Below are 21,450 nucleotides of genomic sequence, written 5' to 3'. Positions count from 1 at the left end.
ACTATTATCTACAGTTCTTGTGAATGCAGTCTGACTCAGGGATCTACAACAATTAAGAAAGTAGTCTGTGGTACATTCAGTGGAGCTTTGAACATCCCAAAACTGACTGTCAACTGTTGATGAGCATCAGAATTATAAAAAATAATCATACCATAACTGAACCAAAAAGAATGATGCAATAATATGCATGAAACAGGTGTCTTTGTGATCTAAACTAAATATCATGCGCATTTTCAAACAGGATGTAAACATTTTCAAGACATTAAAAGATACAAAATTTTCAGTCAGTGATTTATTTGGAAGATGGATAAAATGTGAAAGGATGAGCTGGTAAACACAGATGAGACATGTCTGTGTTTCCAACAGAAAGTTAATCTGTGTGTGGTGGTAGCTGACTGTGTGTATGTGTGGGTGAGGGGGGTGAGTTTGAGTTTGAGATGGCATTTTTAGTCAGATAAATCAGAGCTGATCAAATCAGATCGATGGATTAGAGGGGCAGCTGCTGCAGAGGTGAGTGAAAGCAAACTTTCTGTTGCTGCCATTACACAGGTTAGACACAGCGTTGGACCTAGAGGTGCAAAGTTTAAATGGCAATGCAGGTTGGAAAAATGATGTACAAAACTAAAATGGGAGTAGTGTTGTTCTACGAAACAGAGCGTTCTATTTCTATATGATTTAACCAACGATTAAGTTTCATTTTTACTGCATCTGGCGCTCTACTGCGCTCCAGTGTGTGGTGCTCTGGATAATCGAACTGTATATATATATTCCAACAGTGCCCCTTATGAAAGGTCCAGCTCCAAAAATAGAAAATCACTACGGAGGTGGCGATTGTAGATATCATGGTGGGCTGCCACAAATCGATGCATGTGTGGAAAACCCTGTATGTGTCGGGGCCATTCAGGGTGTACAGAGAAACATTAAAAACACAACATGAACATGTCACAGTTTGTATCATTGCTCTCCTTTTCACATTTTATGAAGTAAGACTGCAACTAAACAATATTTTAATCATCAATTTATATGCAGATTTTTATCCCAATTAATCAACGAGTCCTTTTTTTCTCATGACAAGAACAAAAAAAGCTATTAAAAATGTCCTGGAGCACAAGGTGAAATGAAATTGCATGTTTTTTTCTGACCAACACTATTTTAAACACCAAAATCTTTTCTGTTTGTCTGCTAAATTACTCTTAGATGGCAGAAGTGAAAAAATTAGAACATGTGGCTTCAACTCTGCATTGTTAGTCAACACACCTGAACCTGTCAGGCTTCGTTGAGGGTAAAACACAAAGACTGTTCTTAGATTAACTTTCCTTCCTTTCACTTCCTGGTAACCTCTGTTTGCTGAGTTTATAAGTGGAATTTATTTCATGATAGACCTAACAAATAATGAGGCCTGAAATAATATACAATTAAAATTACCCTCTGACTACACTGAAGTCTACACTATGATCGTGACATATCTCCATAGATGATGTTACAGCAAAGCTAAAAACGCTTCAGTCGAACAGTTTGACTTGGCGCCCAACAAACCCAATTAGTGTCCCTTTTTTCACCTCAGTACGTCGTCTCTGCAGTTCTCTGCATCTGTCACACACACACACACGCACGCACGCACGCACGCACGCACGCACGCACGCACGCACACACACTTTTCCTTCCACCATACCTTTGTATTATCGGTGCCTGTGTGGTGTAACTCCTGCATGGACAGCTTATGCGCCTCCCCGAGGAGCAGCAGCTGCTTGTTCAGGAAGCTCATCTGCTGCTGGGTGCTCTCGCTGTTGCTCAGCTGAAGGACACACGAGACAAACAATGACGACGGAGGGCAAAACAGCAATTATGCTACAAATCAAACCTGTCCAAAAATATCTAGGGATGCATCAACAATAAGTGCAACAGTATAAGTCATTAATGATCTGTCTGAACCCACTGAAGATCCGACAAGCTGCAGCAAATGAGCCGTGCGAATATTTAAATAAGGAGCTCCTTTTGTCCCGAACTAATTTTAATTTATGACACAACTTCACTTTGTGGTCAGCGCAAGATGGAAGTGTTATGCTGTGCAGACATTCCATGAAAAGGATCTTCACAGGGTATTAAAGCGTACAGTCGATTCATTCTGTCTAAATATCGTAAATAAGGAGCTTTAGTGGACTGTGTGGATTCAGCCCAATTTGAAAAGCCTGCTTCCTGAATCAACGCCTCCTTGTTTGTCAGGATTTGGGTTCAGCCTGGGTCAGACGAGGGAAACAGACCTCAGACAAACCCCAGGAGGCAGAAAAACACCCAGACCCCCTCTGCGCCGCTGACCCAAAAATAGAGGGGGAGACAGCATCTCCAAGGCAACCAAGCCCTGGGACAGTCTGCAGTCTACAGAGAGGTGGCAGGATGAGGACGGGGGCATGTGCTGTTGTAACCCCCTGAGTCTGACCCAACTGTCCGCCAGCCTGCTCACTATCCTGCCCAATTCCTCCATTTAGAAAGGCACAGGGAACATTTTGATTTAAATTTTACACCGGATGAGCCTGAAGGGCAGCAACCAAACAAACAATCTTGCTGATTTAACATATTTTTAAATAGCAAAATAAAGAGTGAATAGCGCCCATATGGGTTGTTAGCACAGACAGCCCAGACGTGAAACATAAAAATGTAGAAAACATTGTTGTTTTTGGCAGGAATTTCATACAATACAGGAAAGATTAAATGCAAGTTTGATCTGACCAATTCAATTCAACTTCCAGTGATACACAACATATACAATGATAAATCCGCAACGTATTTAGACTGATTTAATTTTATACATACAGACAAAAGAAATCAAACTCCCTTCAATGCGGTATGTTGCCATACACAATCAAAATATAAGTAAAAACAAGTAAGAACTGGAAATGTCAGGCCGAAAAAAAAAAACACTCCCAAAAGGTTCTTGAAACATGACTACATGTCACCCCTTTCACACATGCATTATATAAAGTCAGTGTGCTGGCAATTTTACATGTTGGCTGAATGTCTGAATAATCACCCAGATCACAGAAAGCTATGCGTACATAAATAAATGTGTCGCTTCAAGGGACAGTTTGGCTCTCGGGAAGTGGGGTTGTGTGAGGCACTTATCCACACTCAGTGTTTAACATACAGAAGTGGCAGTCGGCACACAGGTTAACTTGGAAAGTAAACAATGCACTACTGTAGCAGGGGCAGGAGCAAAATGTATGTTAGTCACATAAAAAATTCAATAACATTTTACGTGTACGCTATATCTAGAATACTGTCACTACTTTACCCTGACACAGACAGCCTGTTACAACGGGAAATGCATTAACAGCTTCAGTTCCCCATCTATGCTCCCATCAGAGCCACCAGACTCCACTGACAAAAACAGCAATTTTACCTCACTGAACATGTGAGCTGCTGGTCTACCACTGCCTCCATCGGTTAGTTTGTTTGTGTTAATGTGTCACTTTGGTCAATCTGAACTAACGCTTTTAAATGCTAAAGTCACACAATAAATAAAACAAACTAACTGTGCGAGACAGTGGCAGACCAGCAGCTCCTGTGTTCAGCTATGAGAAATTACTGTTTTTCTCAATGAAGTCTGGCTTTGAAGAGAGTGATACAACGGCTTCAGCTCCCCGTCAGAAAGGGCTGTCTGGCTCTGGGATAAAGCGGTGAAAATACTTCAACTGATTTTTTTTTTCAGGTGGCTAAAATACGTTACATTGCTGCCTCCGTCCATAGCAGTAGATTGCTTAGCTTCTGTGTCAGCACTCCTGCCTGCTTCTCCAAACTAAGGGTGTACTGACTGACATTTACTGTATGTAATACACTGACTATGGATAAGTGCCTCTTACAACCCCACTTCAAATGATCCAAACTATATCTTAAAGTGTCTAATGCAAAAAGGTTTAATAAATCAAACACAGTGAATGGACTAATTTTACATTTATAAGGAGATCTGTCTCATGTGACATCTGTCTCAAAAAAAGATTTTTTTCCCCTCACAGTTCAGCACAAAAGAGCCAAAAAGCCCCTTCATACAACTATATAATTATCCTTCTGTATATTTTAATTTATTCATCCATGTCAATTGCACTGATGAAAATAAAACCTGTATTTCTGGTTCCTTATTCCTTAATAATGTTGCCTTGTCTTTCCTTTGATTGAATGACACAACCCTGTTACCCCATCAGACAGATAAAGCCAGCAATGTCGTGTATTCCATGTCTGAAAGGAGCTTTTAATCATATTCTGTCACCAAGCTGTGAAAATTATGAGTTAAATCTGACAGGTGTTTCTTTACCTTGATAGTCATCTGGTTGAGGAGGTGACCAGTGTGGCAGACCTTGTTGTTGGCCCTCTGAAGCTCCGCCTCCAGTTCGTCCATCCTTTTCTGACACTCCTGCAACTTGCTCTGGAGACACAAAACAGAACCAGATCAAAGAGAGTTTTGTTGTATCTTGTAAAGGCAACTACAGTGGACACATGTATTTGTACTACTATCATTGTTTTGTATGAAGCGTGTGTATATGTGTACCTGGAGCTCCTGGTTCTTGGTGTAGTAGTCGTCTCTCCCCTGCTGCAGCTGTCTGATCTGACTGTGCAGCCTGGTCACCACCGTCTCCCGGTCGTCCCACAGCTGCCTGTACCGCTGCTGCTCCACCTGCAGACTCTCCCTCAGAGACACAATGTCCACACTCTGCAGGTTCAGCTGGTCCTTCTGCACAGACACACACACACACAGATATGCATAGGTTAGGTACAAAGTGTGCAGGAGTTTCTAAATGCTGTTAGAAAGAAGAGATATTTTAAAGCACTTTGCAGCAGTTTGTGCAGCGCAGCTGGTCTCTAAGTGAGGGCAGGGATGGACACACAGACTACTCAACTACTGTGCTACATTTTCAGCTGATTGCTGCCTGAATGTGTCGGTGCTCTACCTCTCTGTCTACAATTCATTGCTGGAGACTAAACGGCGTGCATGGCTTCCCACACCTTCTTGAACACCAAATTGAAAGACTTTTCAAGGCTTTCCAGGCCCAAATGCCTCATATTCAAGGACCCAACATGTAGTTTGAAACACAGCTCAAGGTTAAAGGTATACTATGCCCGGTTAGCATGAGTTCACGGAGCAGCAGCGGCTAACATCAGAGATGGTGCCTTTAAACAGTCCCCAAAATGCAAACAGGACACACTCCTGTGGCGCTGCATCTCCATAAACAAATCCACACTGCCCTTTGGTTAATTCTTAATACTTGTTCTGTCTCTGGCATTTAACAGGGCTAATCTGTGATAATGAGCACGTGCAAACTTGCCATAGCGTTGTTCTGCTCCTCCAGTGCAGTGGCGTTGATGATGCGTCGGAGGAGGCGTCGGTTGCGGACGGCGTGCTGCTCCCTCTTGTAGCGCTCGTATAGCAGCTGGTTGTGCAGCAGGAGCAGCTGGCTGCGCAGCGTGTGAAGCTCGTCCAGTGGAGCTGAGCCTGGGGAGGCCGTGGTAATAATAATGTAATTAACACGGTCACATGCCTGACACACATACGCACTAACAGAAACGAGCTTAATTATTATTCAAGTGTGGAGCACCAGAATAGCACAGATACTGTAATGAGGACAAAAAAAAATTCTGAATATAAATATAATGCTGTGATTTCACCAAGCTATTCTAGTGTAAATGTCAATCATTCATTAAAACAATATAAGTTATACGTTTCTGACTTTAACAAAGGGGAACATGAGCTGATCAATCGCACACAATGAAAAGAAACTAGAAACTATGCAAGGTATTTTCAAGAGCACAGACCTACAATAACTCTGTAACATCCTTTTAAATTGTTCATAACACACAACGTTTTTTTTTTTTTTTTAAAAAAAATCTGTATCATGACGTGCATCAAAACACACATAATGATGTCATGTGACACCACAGTTGCACACTGTCTACTGAACTGGCATATGACAATGTTCATGGAGAAACATTGCGATGGACGATGATATCTTCTTATGGGCTACCCCTAAAGCTACTGTAATATTTTGAATACTTTTATACTTTTTATATGTATGTTGGCCATTACTTCAGCCCCTGATATACTACGGCAAGTGCAAACCAGGTAGTTCTAAATATTTTTTATGTTTGCACCTGTATTCAAACATGTTTCACTGGGTGGTAACTGGTTCGATTAAATAACCTTTAAATAAATAACCAAGAACATGAGCTCTAAGGCACTAAATGTATACACCCTGGTGTCTTCTTCAGTTGCACTTGCAAAACTAATCTGTGCACTGTTGGTGTAGACTTTAACATCAGTGGTCAATGACTGTTAGCCATTGGCAAATATATATTTTTATTTTAAGTCATGACAGTGAATCATTTCACACAGGGGCATTCAATATTTTTGTAAAAACACACAAAACTTAAGGGAAGTTTTTGCACAAAGTCTCAATGATGAGACTGCAAAAACTCTGGGCATCAAACCTGAGGCCTGTACTATGAAGCAGGATTTGAAGTTAGTGAGGTAAATTCAGGGTAAACTCAGGGTTTTCAGTGCTACGAAGCTGGTTCTCGTTTTACCAGGATAAATCACCATGGCAACTTATGCTTAACAGCTAGGATTGGATCTCAGCCTGTCAACACCCCGACCTCTGGCCAGTCAGATCACTGAAGAAAAAAGTATCCATGGACAAAAGTCTGGAGTCTCAGGTAAAAAAGAGGAGCCTGTATGGTGTTATAGGTCACTAGAATCATTTCATTGTTCCAGGGTTTTATTTTTACTGGTTTTAAACCAGAGCTTCTAACAAACACAGAGATCATTTACACACTAAACACACGATTTTAGCAGGATTTAAACTTAGGCAAAGTTTATTTTAGTCCACAGTGACAGTGCTGCTACTTTTACACTCTGATTCCATCACTGCAGCTCAAAATAACATGAGACACCTGTGTCTATATGATATGAAGCAGCCTCCTTCATTCATGGTTCTGATGATGTTGCTTGTCATTAACAACCCCGTCCCCTTTACATGACACACTCGTGGCTGGATAGGAAAACCCAGAGTTGACTGAACTAGTTGATAACCAGCTTTGTAGTACTGGTTATCCAGACGGCCAACGTTAGGATTAGTCAAACCAGATAACGAGAAGATATCGTAGGTAAGTTGAACTGGCTTCATAGTACAGGCTTCTGCTTTGTTGTCACTTGGCATCTTACTTATTTATTCTTCATTCAGATAGTTCTTGATACAAATCTCATTTAAGTTGACAATTTTAGACTTTTTTTGGAACAGCAACACATTTAACTTTTGAGAACTTTTATTATTAAATGAAAAAAGGGTTTTAAATGAAAAGCAATGTACTGCCCTACCAAAATGTTGCAATCAAATGAGGTACAAACAAAAGAGCTGCAGTGTGACTGCCAGTTGAACTCCTGGTTCCTTATTTAATAGATTTCCTGGATCCGCACTTAAACTAATCACTTGTACCTTGGCTCGTGGCCCAAAGTTCCCTCTAATTTTATTGACATCTGTTATGTTTAAGAGACATCCTGGTGGCTAAGAAATAAACAAACAGGTCTGAAAACAACCTGCACCTGTCACCTTTAAGGGCTTATTGATCCACATTCACCTGACAAGATTTTACCAGTCTCTCTTTTGATTTGAACCAGTGATGGTAACTTTAAGACTGCTGTTACCCAGTTAATCAAATTATAAAGATGTTTAAAATGTGACACATGTATACAGCACTCTTCCATCCCTCCAAGAGTTCAACATAACTCCGGAAACAGAGCTTCACTTGTTGACACGCGCAAAGGGCAAGAGAGCAGGGAGAGAACATTTGGAGAAAAATTCTCATGACAGTTTGACTCAGGACGTTCACATTGCTCCAGACAGGTTAAATCTGCCATGAGCACTGAGGGGAATTCTGTTTAGATGCAATCCAAATGACATGACTCCTGTCAGTCAGCTGGGGGAGAAGATTAAATTCCAGAGTTCTAATCACAAGCTGGCTGAGAGTTTTCACAAAAACACACACTGTTTCTATTTTGTTACGAGCTGCAGCTGAGGAAGATTAGATTCTTACACTGGTTTACTGAATGCATAAATAAATAAAGAGGGGAAAAAAATCTCTAAGTGGCCAACTTTCGATTTTCTGAGCTGATCAGGTTTTGCCATGGGACTGTGGGAACTTTGTGTGTTTTGATAAACCGCTGAACAAATTCCCTGTCTGGCTGGGTAACATTTTAACATGCTGTTCATGTCTCAGAGCTCGTGACGAATTGCTAGTCATGCCTGAATAATGCTCCATCTGCAGTCTTTATAATAGCGTCTTTTATCAATGTAAGGCAGTGTTGTGCTGCGAGTGTTTTACCTCCAAAGTGCGTCCAGTCAGCTGACTTACTTGGCAACGGTAATCTGGAAAAGGAGAGAATGGAGAAAACACTTTAGAGGAATGATCTCTCTGGGAAGTTTCTCTCTTAAGCTGCTCTGCAGTGATTTATGTCAAATTCACCCACATTTCATAGATGTTGGTTGTAATCCAAAACACAAAACTCAAACCAGGTTTTCCTCTTGAGTCACAACTTGCGTGAAAGGTGTGAAAAGCACAGGTTGACACACACAGTACAAGGGTGATACAGTCCTCATATGTGACCATGTCATGTCTGTCTGGTTAATAAAAAGATATCTGTGCACAGCCAGGAAATTCTTTGCTTAGCATAAAGGGGGAGATAGCTTGCCTAGCTCTGTCCACAGGTAACATAATCCTCCCAGCGGCACCTCTAAAACTCACTGATTAACACACTATATCTTTTGTCTTATCTGTACAATATATGAAGTCTAAAAGTGATGTGTCGTGGTTTTACAGCGGGTTAAATGCTAGAGCTATTTCCTGGCTGAGAGTACTAAGGCTGATGCCAGAGTGGAAATTTGGGAGGTACTGTCAGGAACTCTGCTTTGCTGTCTGGTAAAGGGCGCTGATTTTGACCACAGCCACAAAGCTTTCTTCTGATATCACTGCATCTTTGCAATATGTGTTAAGTTCACAGCTCACTGCTGGAGGCTGCTTAGGGGCTGTGGGATGGAGCTAGGTGGCTGAGAGGCAAGTCAGGGGTCCGAGTGCCCACTATCAGCTGCCCTCCAGTGTCCATGTACCCCAGGATGTGGAGACTCCAACCTGCTCTGAGGGCCCTGGCTCTCTTCTCGCCTGCTATGACTCCCTCTTCAGCCCCGACAAAGCCTCCAGTTAGCCCCAATGACCCAGGGCCGGAGGTTGGCGAGGTCAGTGCCCACGTCCGAACGGCTCTCTGTCAGCTTTCCTCCAGTGCCCACATACCCCTGGATGTAAAGCTGTTTTTTCAGGGAAATTTGTGCCCCTGCTTTTCAAACATTTTCTCACTATGATTGGACGAACCAAATCTCACACTCTGGCCAATCCTAGCACAGTAGGGCGGGACTTATCCTTCTGCACCATCCACTCTAGCATCGACCGAGCAATAACTTCCTGTAGTCATCACAGTGAGGCTGTTGGACAATCAGTGGAGACACCAGGAAGACTTCTTTTTGCTTTTAGATGAAGCCAGGCTAACGATTATCCCGATTCCAGTGCTTATGCTAAGCTAAGCATACCGTCTCCTGACTCTGGCCTCATTTCTAATAAACAGACATGACAGTAGAATTAATCTTTCCATCTAACAAGACATTGGAATTAAGTATTTCCTGAAATGTCAAACTATTTCTTTCAATACTTAAAAAGATTGTCCCTTTTTTTTAAACTATATTGCCATATTGCTCGCCCTACAAGTGTCACAATAAAATGCTGAATTGCTTGTTCGTCTATGCCGTACTTTGGTCTCTGTTTCCGCTTATTTTACCCCCTCCATCAGGCCGTGTCTGGCTCTAATGAAGACAGACACGGGGGTGATGGTCGACTGAAATGAGTGAAGCCAGATTGTTCTGTGTCCTGCGCTGACTTTGCTGACATGGTTGTATTATTGGCTCAGAGGACTGGTTAGCTGTGTGTGTGTGTGTGTGTGTGTGTGTGTGTGTGTCAGTGTAGAGAAAGAAAGGGGGCGGTGGATTCTGAACAATGTCACACTTGTTCTCAACTGGGTGTTTCCTTTGGGCTGCAGTAACAGAGTGGAAACAACCCAGGCAGGCTGTGCACAGTGAACAGCACATCGAAACACACTCCTGAGTCTCCTCAGTGTGATCACCATGAGTCTCATACTTCCTCCACGTGTTCATTTATTCATTAACAAAAAAAAATGCTAATCTATATCTGCTTTAAACAATTATTGGTATTAAGAAAAGATCACTCAGAGTGCACTACAGATTGCTCAATACACCTGTCATGTAAAGTGGTTGCACACAATGCATTTGGGCACATAAACACCTGATATACTTTTTTGTGACTTCTCAAAATATGCTATGGTGTGTATATGATTTTGTTAAAGGAAGAATGAAAAAGGAAAACTTTGAACAAAAGTCAAAGTGGTTAGATTTACCTCTTGAGAACTCTGTCATGGGCGTCGCTCCCCTGCTGAACAAGGCGATCCAGCACCTCCAGTGGTGAAGCAGACACTACCCCTTCCTCCTCCCCGTCCTCCAACCCCTCCTCCTGCTGCGACAGCCTTTCCATCGCCGCCTTGTGCACCGCCTCCGACGTCTTCTGGCCCACGAAGAGCGAGGCCGCCCTGGGCAGAGCCAGGTCAAAAAATGACTCGTAGGGCACAGGGGCGGGGGTCTTGCTGCACGGGCTCGGGGAGAACATCCCAAACTTGCCCACCTCGTCGTCCGGGGCAGAGGGGCTGCGGTGCAGGTGGTGATCGATGGGGGTGAAGCCAGAATGGAAGGACCAGGACTGCTCGAGGGCTGAGCTCCTGCTGTCTCCTGCTCCTCCACCTCCTCTTTCGCTCCCAACACCACTGGTGCTCGCAGTGGTCTCCCCTTTGTCTGGCGTTGAGACAACACGGTGGGTGTCTCTGACTGAACCTCCAGGCTGGGCGCTGGAGAGGGTCTTGTCTTGTGCCTGACCGCCAGTCAGAGTCTCGGTGGTACGATAGAAAGGCGAGTCGAAGCCCCTCAGGCCCGACAGCTCCTGCTTATCTTCCGTGATCTTCAGCAGCTCCTCTGTGATGGCAGCTGCAGGAGAAACAACATATGGAGGATTGTGGCAGACTTAAACCTGCATGTTCTGAATGTCAATGTCTGCGCTTAAATATTTCTGCAGTCACAACAAGTGCCAAGTGCCTGCTATCCCACACAGACAAAAATGAAGTTTCTGGGCTTCTGTTTCTCCCCAAAGAGGACGGAAATGTTTAAATCTAAGCAGCTAGCTTTGGCAGCAGAGCTCACGCCATTTGGCAGATGCTTTTATCTAAAATAGTCCAATAACCGTGCAGAGCGAGCTTAACACACACACACACACACACACACACAGAGGGATATAAACAGGGATGTGTTAGCATCCTGGATGTTTAGTGCATGAGCTCAGGTGCGTTTAGCTTAACAGGAGAATGAATTCACATATTAAAAGATGTGATCCTGTTCAAAACTTTTTGGTTCAGACAGAACAAAACACTGTGCTGACTGACTCTGCTCTGAAACAAGTGGGATTTGGACATGTTGTCAATCACAAGAAAATGTTGCCCTAGAAGCTAATGTTGTCATTTCTATGTTCTATTTAACCCACAGAATGCTGCAGAAATAAATAAATAAATGTGCAAAAATCTAGTCCCCTTAAAAAAATGCAAAGCCATGTTGAAAGTCCATGTATCTGAGAAATGCAACTGGTTTTAGTCTCTTCCTTGTGAGTTAAATGACTGTCTGTTGTGTTTTATTTCTACTTAAACTGTAACTGGTGTGCAGTCTTGGCCAGCTCTCCCTCTGAAAAAAGAGATCTCCTACTTGAGGGACTTCCTGGTTAAATAAACGATTAAGAAACCCTATCGATTACATGCCATCTTTGTTTAAAATATATCTAAATAATTATATTGGATTATTTATACTGGAACTGTTTGTGCTCTGGATGAGCAGACCTTGGTCTGACAATTTTATGGTTTGGCTGTTACAACACACACACACACAGACACACACAAACACAGTCACAACGATGCAAAAAAGCATTCAAGAGTGTAACATGCTTGTGAGCCAACTTGTTTTTGAAGACGGCACAAGGCAGTTTACGTAAAACTGATTTCATCTTTCTGTCACTGCCTCATGCAAAGCATAATTCTTCTTGAAGAACATCCCCACTGAGTTACATGTATTTTCCATGCTGAGTCACACAGTCACTGAGAGGATCTGGGTCTATAATCTGTACCAAGTCAATACTCACCCTCTTCCCTCTCTTTCTCTGTTCTCAGCTGAAGCTCCAGCTCCTGTTTCTTCATGAAGACAGACAGCTCTGTCAGAGTCATGGAGACGTTCTCAGCAGCTCCTGCATCTGATGAGGAAGTGGTATGTATCACAAGTGTGGGTATGATGTTAGAAAAATAACTTCTCATAAAAGCCTAAACACCAACACAACAAATACACCTCTGAAATGTTAGATGTTTGCAGCTGATTAAGACTAATGATCCAAACTATTCAACATTTGGTGATCAAGGGGTGTCCCCGACTAAGAATTTTCATAGTCGAATCTGATTTGACAGATTTTTCCTTTAGCCGACTAATCGTCACATCATGTTATTTTCCCCCCCAATCATTAATGAGCTCATTTGCGTTAAAGTTAAAGTCCCACTGATTGTCACACACCTCAGTGTGTGAAATTTGTTCTCTGCATTTGACCCATCCCTTGAGGGAGCAGTGAGCAGCAGCAGTGCCGCACTCGGGAATCATGTAGTGATCTAACCCCCCAATTCCAACCCCCGTGCGTCACCGCTCTCAATTGTTTGGCTACGTCGGAGAAAAAGTAGCCAAATAAAAAATCAGAATCTATCAAGAAAATAATCAGCGGTGAAATTCGTTTCAAGACACTTCAGGTAAAAGAATAATCCTTCAAAAAAGTTTGATTTGAGAGCTCATACCTCCTCTAAAGTGTCTGTTTATGCGCTCTGCCACCGTATATCACCGCAGGCCTCGATGCTGCTCTGATGGTCCTGCAGCGCACTCACTCACCTCATCTTATTTGGATCGAGCAACTGGGTGATTTATTCATGCGTAGTAATCATTATGCCTACTGATTAAACGCATGTCATTTTCAATTTTTTATTAACAGAAATTAGGCTGATGTTTGTATCAAAATAGGCTATATATCATGAATTACTGGAAAACAAATACATTCTATGTCAAATCAAGATGTTCAGCAGCAGTGAGCACCCCAATATAGTCAGAATGGTACGGTCTTGTTTCATAACCACATTTTGCGACCATTCAACGGCGAGACTGGCAGTCGAATCAGACTTCTCCGAATCGAATCACCGAATCATCGACTATTCGGGGTCACCCCTAGTAAGATCCTTAACGTTTAACCAGAAACAGCGCTAAAATCACTATGGTCAAACCCACCAGACTGCATTTAAATAAACAGTCATTTTATCTGGTAAAGAACCAGCACATTTTTATATCTAACTCAACGAATCAAGGGTTTATTTCAACTAAAGTATAGTTGTTTTTTGTTGGAAGAGTGAAAAGACCAACCAAGGGAGCTTTTGGTAGTTTAATTTGTTTGCGTCGACTCTTTATGAATTGTGTTTTACAGTGATAAAATGACTCTTTATTTCAATGGAGTCTGGTTCCATCTTACTCTTTGAAAAAAGGTCTATCTCTGTAGGGATCCTTTCCATAATGTTGTCAGACACTGATAATAACATTCTGAGCATGTCAGTGGCAAAATTAAGCACTTTTAGTGGGTGTAAATTGACCGTGCACAAATGCCCATTAACGTCACCGCTGCTCTAACTCAATACTGGACGAGTTTCAAAAACTGTTCTCACTGTCACTTCCACACAAAAACATGAAAACGTAAGAACTAGGTTGAAAAACACCAAAGTTACCCTTTAAGGCATATATTATTGCACTTTTTAACCATGGCTGTGAGCTAACTGACAGCTCATGATGTTCTCTCTCCACTAGCGTCTGCTCAGGTCAACCATATTTTGGCTCATGTCTAATTAGCTTCTGGCCTGACTGCCCTCAGGTCTGTTTCAGATTGAAAATTAACTGTGATTTTCCACAGGTTAATTTCTAATCAGCCTGAAAATTGAGGACCTGTGACGACCTTTACTTTGAAATTAAAGATGGTAAATCAGTGATGAGGCTTGTTATGACTAACCTCTGTTCGGGGCTCCTTCTGCACTCTTGTCTGTATCTTTCACTGGCTCCTGTCTCACCAGCGCAGGCTTACTGCTCTCTGCTTGTCGACGATCCTGGAAGGTCACACAGTTATAAGGAGGTTTTTTTATATCATGATTCATTTTGGATAACAAATCAGAGGTTTGCTCTAAGTCTTTCAGTTTCTGAGAACATTTACACCTTCTTCACATTGTAACGTGGGATTACAGACATGCAGCACAGGCTGATGAGAGACACTTATTCTCTGCCTAGTTCTACATTTATACACCAGAATAAAAGCCCAAAAAAATCAGACTGCTGCCGAAAACCAATAATATGAGTATGATAATTTCAACTCTTTTCTCCTGTTACTTCACTTCTGAGTGCTAAATCAAAGACTTAAAGACTTGAATCAGTTTCCCTCTAGCTGTCAAGGAAACGAGTTTTCAACATGATAAAAGTTTAGATAATGTGAACTGGCTGGCATATTTATCATATTTCTTTGGATAAACGACATAGGAGGAACAGAATCCTCAACAATTAAGCTATTGTGGAATTCAGAAAAACAGCATACTGCTGATGAATAATCACAATCCACCCACTGGCCTTTTGCAATTCTGTTATGCTGTAAAAAATAATTGGAAGAAGAGTGTTTGGGGATTTTTGTCTTTTAAGGAAAGTAGAAATGAAATCCACAAAAGGAAAAGTGACCATCAGCTGAGTGAACTGATTAATGAAGCTGTAAATGAGATGACATGATTTTAAAATGGAGGGGAGAGAGCGTACCTTTCTTGGTGGACTGGACTGGACTGTGTTGGCTGGTAAGGAGATTATGGGGAAGTCATCTGATAGCGTGGGAGGCGGGGAGGAGGTGGCTGGAGTGCTGGAGGCAGGCGTTCCTTTTCCTCCTGCTCGGGTCAAAACAATCAGCAGTCAGCAGAAAAGAAAATTCCAGATTCCTGTTAAAACTTAAATAACACCATAGTGCACAGTGAGTTAAAATCTATTGTAATCATGAAAGTGTGGTTGACCTGATGTGCAGTGGAAGCGGCTGGGAAGGTGTGAGGCACTGTGGGAGAGCTCTAAATTGGGCGACATGCCCCTGGAGGAAGGGGGCGTGGCCATGCCACACAACGAGGAGGGGCTCCACAGAGGGTCCTTACCCCCACAGGAAGAGTTGAGTTCACAGGTGGAGTTCTGCAAAAAAAAGACACCAAAGAGACAGCACTGAACATAGATAAAAAGCCACTGGGAAATCCTCTCTTCTTTTTTCCTCTTTTATCTTTCTCGCAGGAGGTTAGATTATTGTCTGTATAAGTAATATGGAATTCTAGCCAGTCAAAATCTGCATACCAGCACCTCTAAAGCTGAATAATGACCCACTGTAAAACCGCAGCTTGTTGTTTCTACACTTTGGATTACACTCGGATTAATAAAGGGTGACGTGCTGCCGGAGATATTCACAGTCTGCGAAATCTGGCTGAAATAAATACACATTTTTAAAGAGCTTGAAGATCCAACCATCTCTTAAGTGTACATCATGCAAGAGAGAAAAACAAACTGAACTGTAAGAGTTGTTATATTGACATTTAAGGTGGGCTAACTGTCCACGTTGTTCAACTTGAGCATTGAGTAAAAGTGCATGAAAACATTCCACCTTAAATGTTGCTAGCAGCAGCCAGTTGTAGCCTTTGAGCAGCACAGTGAATTAAATTATGTTTCTCTCTCTATAGCTGCTAACTGTGAACTAGCAAAGGTGAAGAGGTCAGGAAAATGTCCTTTAATATTACAGTTATAGTTGACTAACATATTTAAACTTACCACCGTGGAAGCAGTGGTTTCACAACCTTTGAAATGAGCCACAACTTCACACCAAAACCACACCAGGAAGCAGCCAAGTACAGCTTGTTGCGATTGTTACTCTTCTATGCAGCCTGGGAGACATGTTTATGCGTTCAGGCAGGAGGAAATTCTTTGTATCATAGGTCAACATGTCACAGGAGTCGCAGGACTCTGTTGTTTACTGATTGGCTGCGGGTATTCTCTAGCCTAAGTCTGCCGCTAGTTCTGCCGCACTTTGCCACAGAATCAAATAGTCGCAGTGCAGTCGCTGCTGCAGCTTTCCTTAGATAATGCATGGCATGGCCACAGACTGCACTTCGCTTCTGCTTGGTGTACGCATGCACACGTCATAGGAGCACTCTAGTACTTCAATCAATCAACTAGCACTGCAGCCCTGAGATTAATAAAATGAAGTATAACATTAATTAGCGAGGCAAGCTATTTCCACCTATTTCCAGTCTTTATGCTGAGATAAGACGACCATGGGCTGTGGGCTATAATTTCATATTACACAGACACATTTCCCAAAATGTCAAACTGTTCTATTAATTCTGACTTGCTGCTGTGCATAACAAATCTAGAGTCTATACGGTACATCTGGTTATGCACATATGGTTCTCAGCTTGTGAAATATGTGTGGACTCATATCTTACAGGTCAGTTCACCCAAATTGCCAAAAGCACATATTTCGTCACTCACAGTGGTGTCTGTCTGCTCAAGCAAACAGTTCTGCTTTTATGTGTCAACATCTTGAGATAATTGCTGCTGAAACCTTTATTCTAATACATGGGAGGAAAACAGCATTTTGTTGGTGCTGCCTAAAACTACAACTACTACTACTACATCTATTCAAAGCACAAATGAAATTTGGAAATCTTGCAATTTAAAGACACAATCCCTGATTGTTGTATTAACCCAGAATCCACAAATCATGTCCTCCACTGGTGATGTTTTAATACTCAAACACATTTCAGACAAGTTTCAAAACATTTACACAAAGCTGTCAGGAATTTACAGTATCTAAGATTGTTACTCAGACTTCCCATATTTTTTACAAGCAGGTTGGTGAGATTGGCAAACTCACCTGAGACCAAAAAACCCTCTGCTAACACGCAAAAAAACTGTACAGTTTTTATGAAATAAAACATAGCCCTTTACACAGCAAATGCCACATACTTGTGTGGCTGTTGTTCAGGCATCTACGAACTAAACCAATCATGAGACGAGGTGAGTCAAGAGCTGGGTGGCTCACTCAGCATCTCAGCTAAACTATTTTTTTTGGGGGGAAAGTCTGATGTTAGCCGCAGTCTGTCACTCAAGTGAAGGCCAGGAAATTGCTGCATTGTTACCATTGTTGCTGTAATTATTATATCTTAGATAATACTGTCTGTTAATTACAACATCTCTAAATGTATCTGGACTGGCTCAAGATCCTCGGTACCTTTACCTTGTTTCATTATTATTTTACGAAGCAGTGAAAGTGGAGCAGGTGTAGGTACAGCATCTTGGTTAAAGGACATGTCACCAGCACAACACAGTTCACTCACACTCCCTTGAATAAAATACTAATAACACGTCAAAAACACAAACTCAAGCCAACTGAAAATGTTTATCCTAAAATGGCGGGTCACCCATGTTTTCCAAATATTTCGTCTGTCTGGGTTGAAGGAAGTGTAACGCAAAGACAAATCCTCAGACAGACCCCAGGGGGCAGAAAAACACCCGGACCCCTCCCTCGTGTGGCTGGCCCAATAATAGAAAGGGAGAGCCGGCATCTCCATGGCAACCAGCCCTTCGGAGTGTCTATAGAGAGGTGGCAGGACAAGGACGGGAGGGGGCACGTGTTGTAATTCCTGAAGCTTGACCCGACTGTCTGCCAGCCTGCTGACTTTGATGACTCAAAAACTGTCTGTCCATTCGCGTCTTCAGAAAACAGGTGATTCATGGAGTGTAAACATGACCGCGTGTACAAGAGCTAGCAACGAACAGAAGCTGCTCTGGAAAAACTCTCTGCTCAGCTACTCACCAGTCTTGTGCCCTAAACCAGGATTCTGACAGCGTTTGACCGTATTATGGATGATCTTACCTGCCGTCTGGAGGTCTGTGGGCTGCGGTAGGAGGTCTGTGTCCCTGAGAAGGGGGGCAAGGACAGAGGTGGGGGTAGCGGCTGCCGTGGAGTTGAGAATGGGGTCGAAGAAGAGCTTCCTGTTGTCAAGAAGATAAATAGTCTGATCAATCTTCAAATGGATACACCTAACAACCTGTGGCCTTTCTCAACTCTTTGGGCCACCACAGTTTGGGGTTTGTCCTTTAAACCAGTTAGAAAACACAATGTTTAATATCAAACACATGAGGGTCTCACTGATAAAAGGCATAATTGTCTGGGGCTGTAGACTGCACATAAAGACATGTCTTCCTCCACGTGTATAAAAATTAAGCCAAAATATCTTGGATATGGGCGCTGCCATCTTGCAATGTTGATATTATTTGGAGCCAAAGTCTGCACAGTCGTGATCAGGAAGTGAAGCCACGGTATCAGGTTCCTACCCATACACCAGCCTGACTCAATGCGAGCATACGGATTGGCACACAAAGCTGTCAATAATGATGTCACACCCCCTTTTCATAGCATCAAATTACTTATTAAAACCAAACATATTAGAGAAATGAACACTTATACATATATCAGTGTGACAAGAACTACTTAAAATATTAGAAACTATCTTTGGGAAAGAAACTTTCATTTTTTAGTTTAGCTCATGTCCCATATGCTAACATGGATGGGGTTGGGTTTATGGCCTATACCGCAGCCAGCCACCAGGGGGCAATCAAGATGTTTTGGCTTCATTTTTGAGGAGCTGTTTTGTCAACGCAATTATGGATCCCACTGCTTTTTTTTGGCAAGTCCTGTGACTAGCTAGTATCCATCACATCAACATGTCTAGGTTGGAGGCAGTTGAGGTTAGGGCTTGTGCTAGCCAATCACTTGAGCTCCAAATAACTGTTATTTTCATTAGTGACTCATTTGTAGATTGTTGTTTCTTTGAGATACAAAGTGAAATCAAAGCAGATTCTTTCTGACAAAGCAATGAAAGAAGCAAAACATTTTTAGTTGTTGTAGTGTACTGTTTGGCTGTAGTATAAGAAGGTTGTGACCTTTCTGCCATGTTGGAGACATATTAAGCATCACTTGTATGAAGTGTTTTCTGACCGTAGCTGCTGTGGAGGTCTGTGTAGGGGCTGGAAGTGCAGTCTTGTGGTCGCAGGTGGACTTGGGGGTAAAAGTTCTCAGGCATGGTGGCGTAGCCCTCCTCACAGGAGGCCTCCTTAGGGTCTAGAGACACTTTGGCACATTCGATGACGATATCGTGGATTTCATACTTTTTCCACCTGCAGCAAAGCACAGCACCATTACTCACAGAAAAGATGATTAAACACAAAATTGTTCCTTTGCCAGGCAGAGCAGTATGACACTTACCTGGTGGGGTCAAGCTCATGGTCCTTGGTTCCTGTCACCAGTTCTGGGTGAATACGAACGTGTTCAAGCATCGGCTGAACAGAAGGTTGAACACAAAATCTATATTAGTACAAAAACTCGTATGCCGAGCAACAAAGCAAAGTGACACGGGAAAATAATCTCACCTTCACTACTTCCTCAAAAGTCTCCATGTTTTCCTTCATGCTGTAATGGGAGCGCAGGTACGACACAAAGTTGCAAGGGTACATGCCGTAGAGTCGGTGGAAGAGTGAGTAGACGCTGGCGTGCAGGTGGATTAGATAAACCTCTGAAACGTGTCCTGAACGTGTAATCAAAGGGGGAAAAAATGGACAAGCTTGAACTCCAGACTAACGAATTCTTCGTAAACAGCAAGATATTTGGCAAACAAAGTGAGAGTTTATGATTTTGGCATTTTTTGCACTACTGCTGCTGCACTAGAAGTTAATATGGGATCAGCTGAGACCTCAAGGACTAGCTGGGGCTGACCCATTGAAAACAATCTAAAAGAATCCCCTTTACATGTGTATATATATGTTTTTGAGACATGTCAGGCAGCGCCTACCGGGATTCTTTAGGTTCCAAGATGCCAGGCGGCCGAAGATGTCGAAATACTCCCACAGGTGTTGTTTCCCAGCTTGAGGGATCATGGGTAGCAGGGTAATCAGCACCAGCACTCCGGTTATCAGCACCACTACGTCCGTGTCCGTCTGCCAGGGAATTGAGGTAAGTATTAGAGTAGATGATAAAGTCAGATATTAAAAGAACCTTTAACTGATGATCTGGTGAAGACAGTCTCCCTCTGTTGAGGTTTCTAAATGTCATTATGAGGCAAAACACTTCACCAACCCAGTTGTTTATCCGTTAACTGGTATTTAAACTACTGTACAAAAACTGAGAAATGTATAAGAAGGAACTTTCATAGGAACTGCTGCAACAATTAGCTCAAGTCACATCAGTGTTATTTATATAGCCTAATATCAGGGATCACAAGTTGGTTTCCAGAGGCTTTACTGTACAATCTGTACAGCACACAACAACCTCTATTACTAGACCCTCGATTCAGATAGGGATCAAGGTGAAGTTTCTTAAGTACAGGTTTAACCACAGCAGTCTTCAGGCAAGTGGGGACAATGCCAGTTATATCTGATATATTTACACAGCACTTTGTGAGGCATTTAATAGGCTGCTCCGGCAGCAAACAAAGCAGGCTTGTAATTTATGACACACTAATATCATGTGCCGTGAGAAGTAAACAACTTCCAGTTTAAATTTACACCATTTGCGTTTCATTCTCCTGCAGGCCTGTTAAGAGCATATATTTTATCACTAAACCAGGATGTAGACCTCTTTGACCATCGTGTTTTGGTAAAAAAGAGGTGCAGCTGAATCCAAAATGTGTGGCAATTCATTTATAACTTGTCAAGACATTTCAGTCTGGACCAGAACAGTGGACCATCATCACATTCCCAGTGCCCTTTGGCTGGCATGGCTAAAAACCTAATCTAATCGAGAGTTCAATCAACAAATGTTTGCGCAGCACCACTGTAAACCTCACCTCTGTCCAGTCTGAGCAAACAAATATGCGGTGTTTCTCTAAGGAGCATTCACTGACAAAGCTAATCAAGAATACAGCACGTCAAACCTGGACCACATTAATCGTTTCAGTTCAACAACACACTTTCAGTACTGGCTAGGATTAAATCTTTAGTCTGTAAGAGCTACCTCTACAGTAGTTTGACGTTGAACCACAACCTTGAAAAGATGTAATTAAAAAAATTGTCTTTGAGGAAGAGTCTGACTAAATATTACAGCTGGATGAAACTTCTCTAATCCGCATCCATC

The 21,450-nt window shown here is 42.3% G+C and overlaps 1 protein-coding gene across 1 annotated transcript in view; it reads right to left on the bottom strand.

Moving 5' to 3' along the window:
- The window catches only part of tsc1b (TSC complex subunit 1b), a 38,312-nt gene that overhangs the window by 4,312 nt on the left and 12,550 nt on the right, over positions 1-21,450 (bottom strand). The window contains exons 5-19 of the mRNA XM_033646817.2: positions 20,171-20,315; positions 19,752-19,906; positions 19,588-19,661; positions 19,321-19,499; positions 18,196-18,314; positions 15,299-15,464; positions 15,054-15,175; positions 14,269-14,362; positions 12,331-12,438; positions 10,499-11,135; positions 8,365-8,408; positions 5,316-5,482; positions 4,541-4,723; positions 4,307-4,417; positions 1,673-1,795 (exon numbers count right to left, since the gene is read on the bottom strand). Coding sequence (XP_033502708.1) covers positions 1,673-1,795; positions 4,307-4,417; positions 4,541-4,723; positions 5,316-5,482; positions 8,365-8,408; positions 10,499-11,135; positions 12,331-12,438; positions 14,269-14,362; positions 15,054-15,175; positions 15,299-15,464; positions 18,196-18,314; positions 19,321-19,499; positions 19,588-19,661; positions 19,752-19,906; positions 20,171-20,315 — 2,427 coding nt within the window. The remainder of the gene's footprint in view (positions 1-1,672; positions 1,796-4,306; positions 4,418-4,540; positions 4,724-5,315; positions 5,483-8,364; positions 8,409-10,498; positions 11,136-12,330; positions 12,439-14,268; positions 14,363-15,053; positions 15,176-15,298; positions 15,465-18,195; positions 18,315-19,320; positions 19,500-19,587; positions 19,662-19,751; positions 19,907-20,170; positions 20,316-21,450) is intronic.

This window comes from Epinephelus lanceolatus, chromosome 19 (assembly GCF_041903045.1).
Source record: "Epinephelus lanceolatus isolate andai-2023 chromosome 19, ASM4190304v1, whole genome shotgun sequence".
NCBI lineage: Eukaryota > Metazoa > Chordata > Actinopteri > Perciformes > Serranidae > Epinephelus > Epinephelus lanceolatus.
The sequence above is the reverse complement of the archived record's forward strand: the minus strand, read 5'-3'. Positions and strand labels throughout refer to the sequence as shown.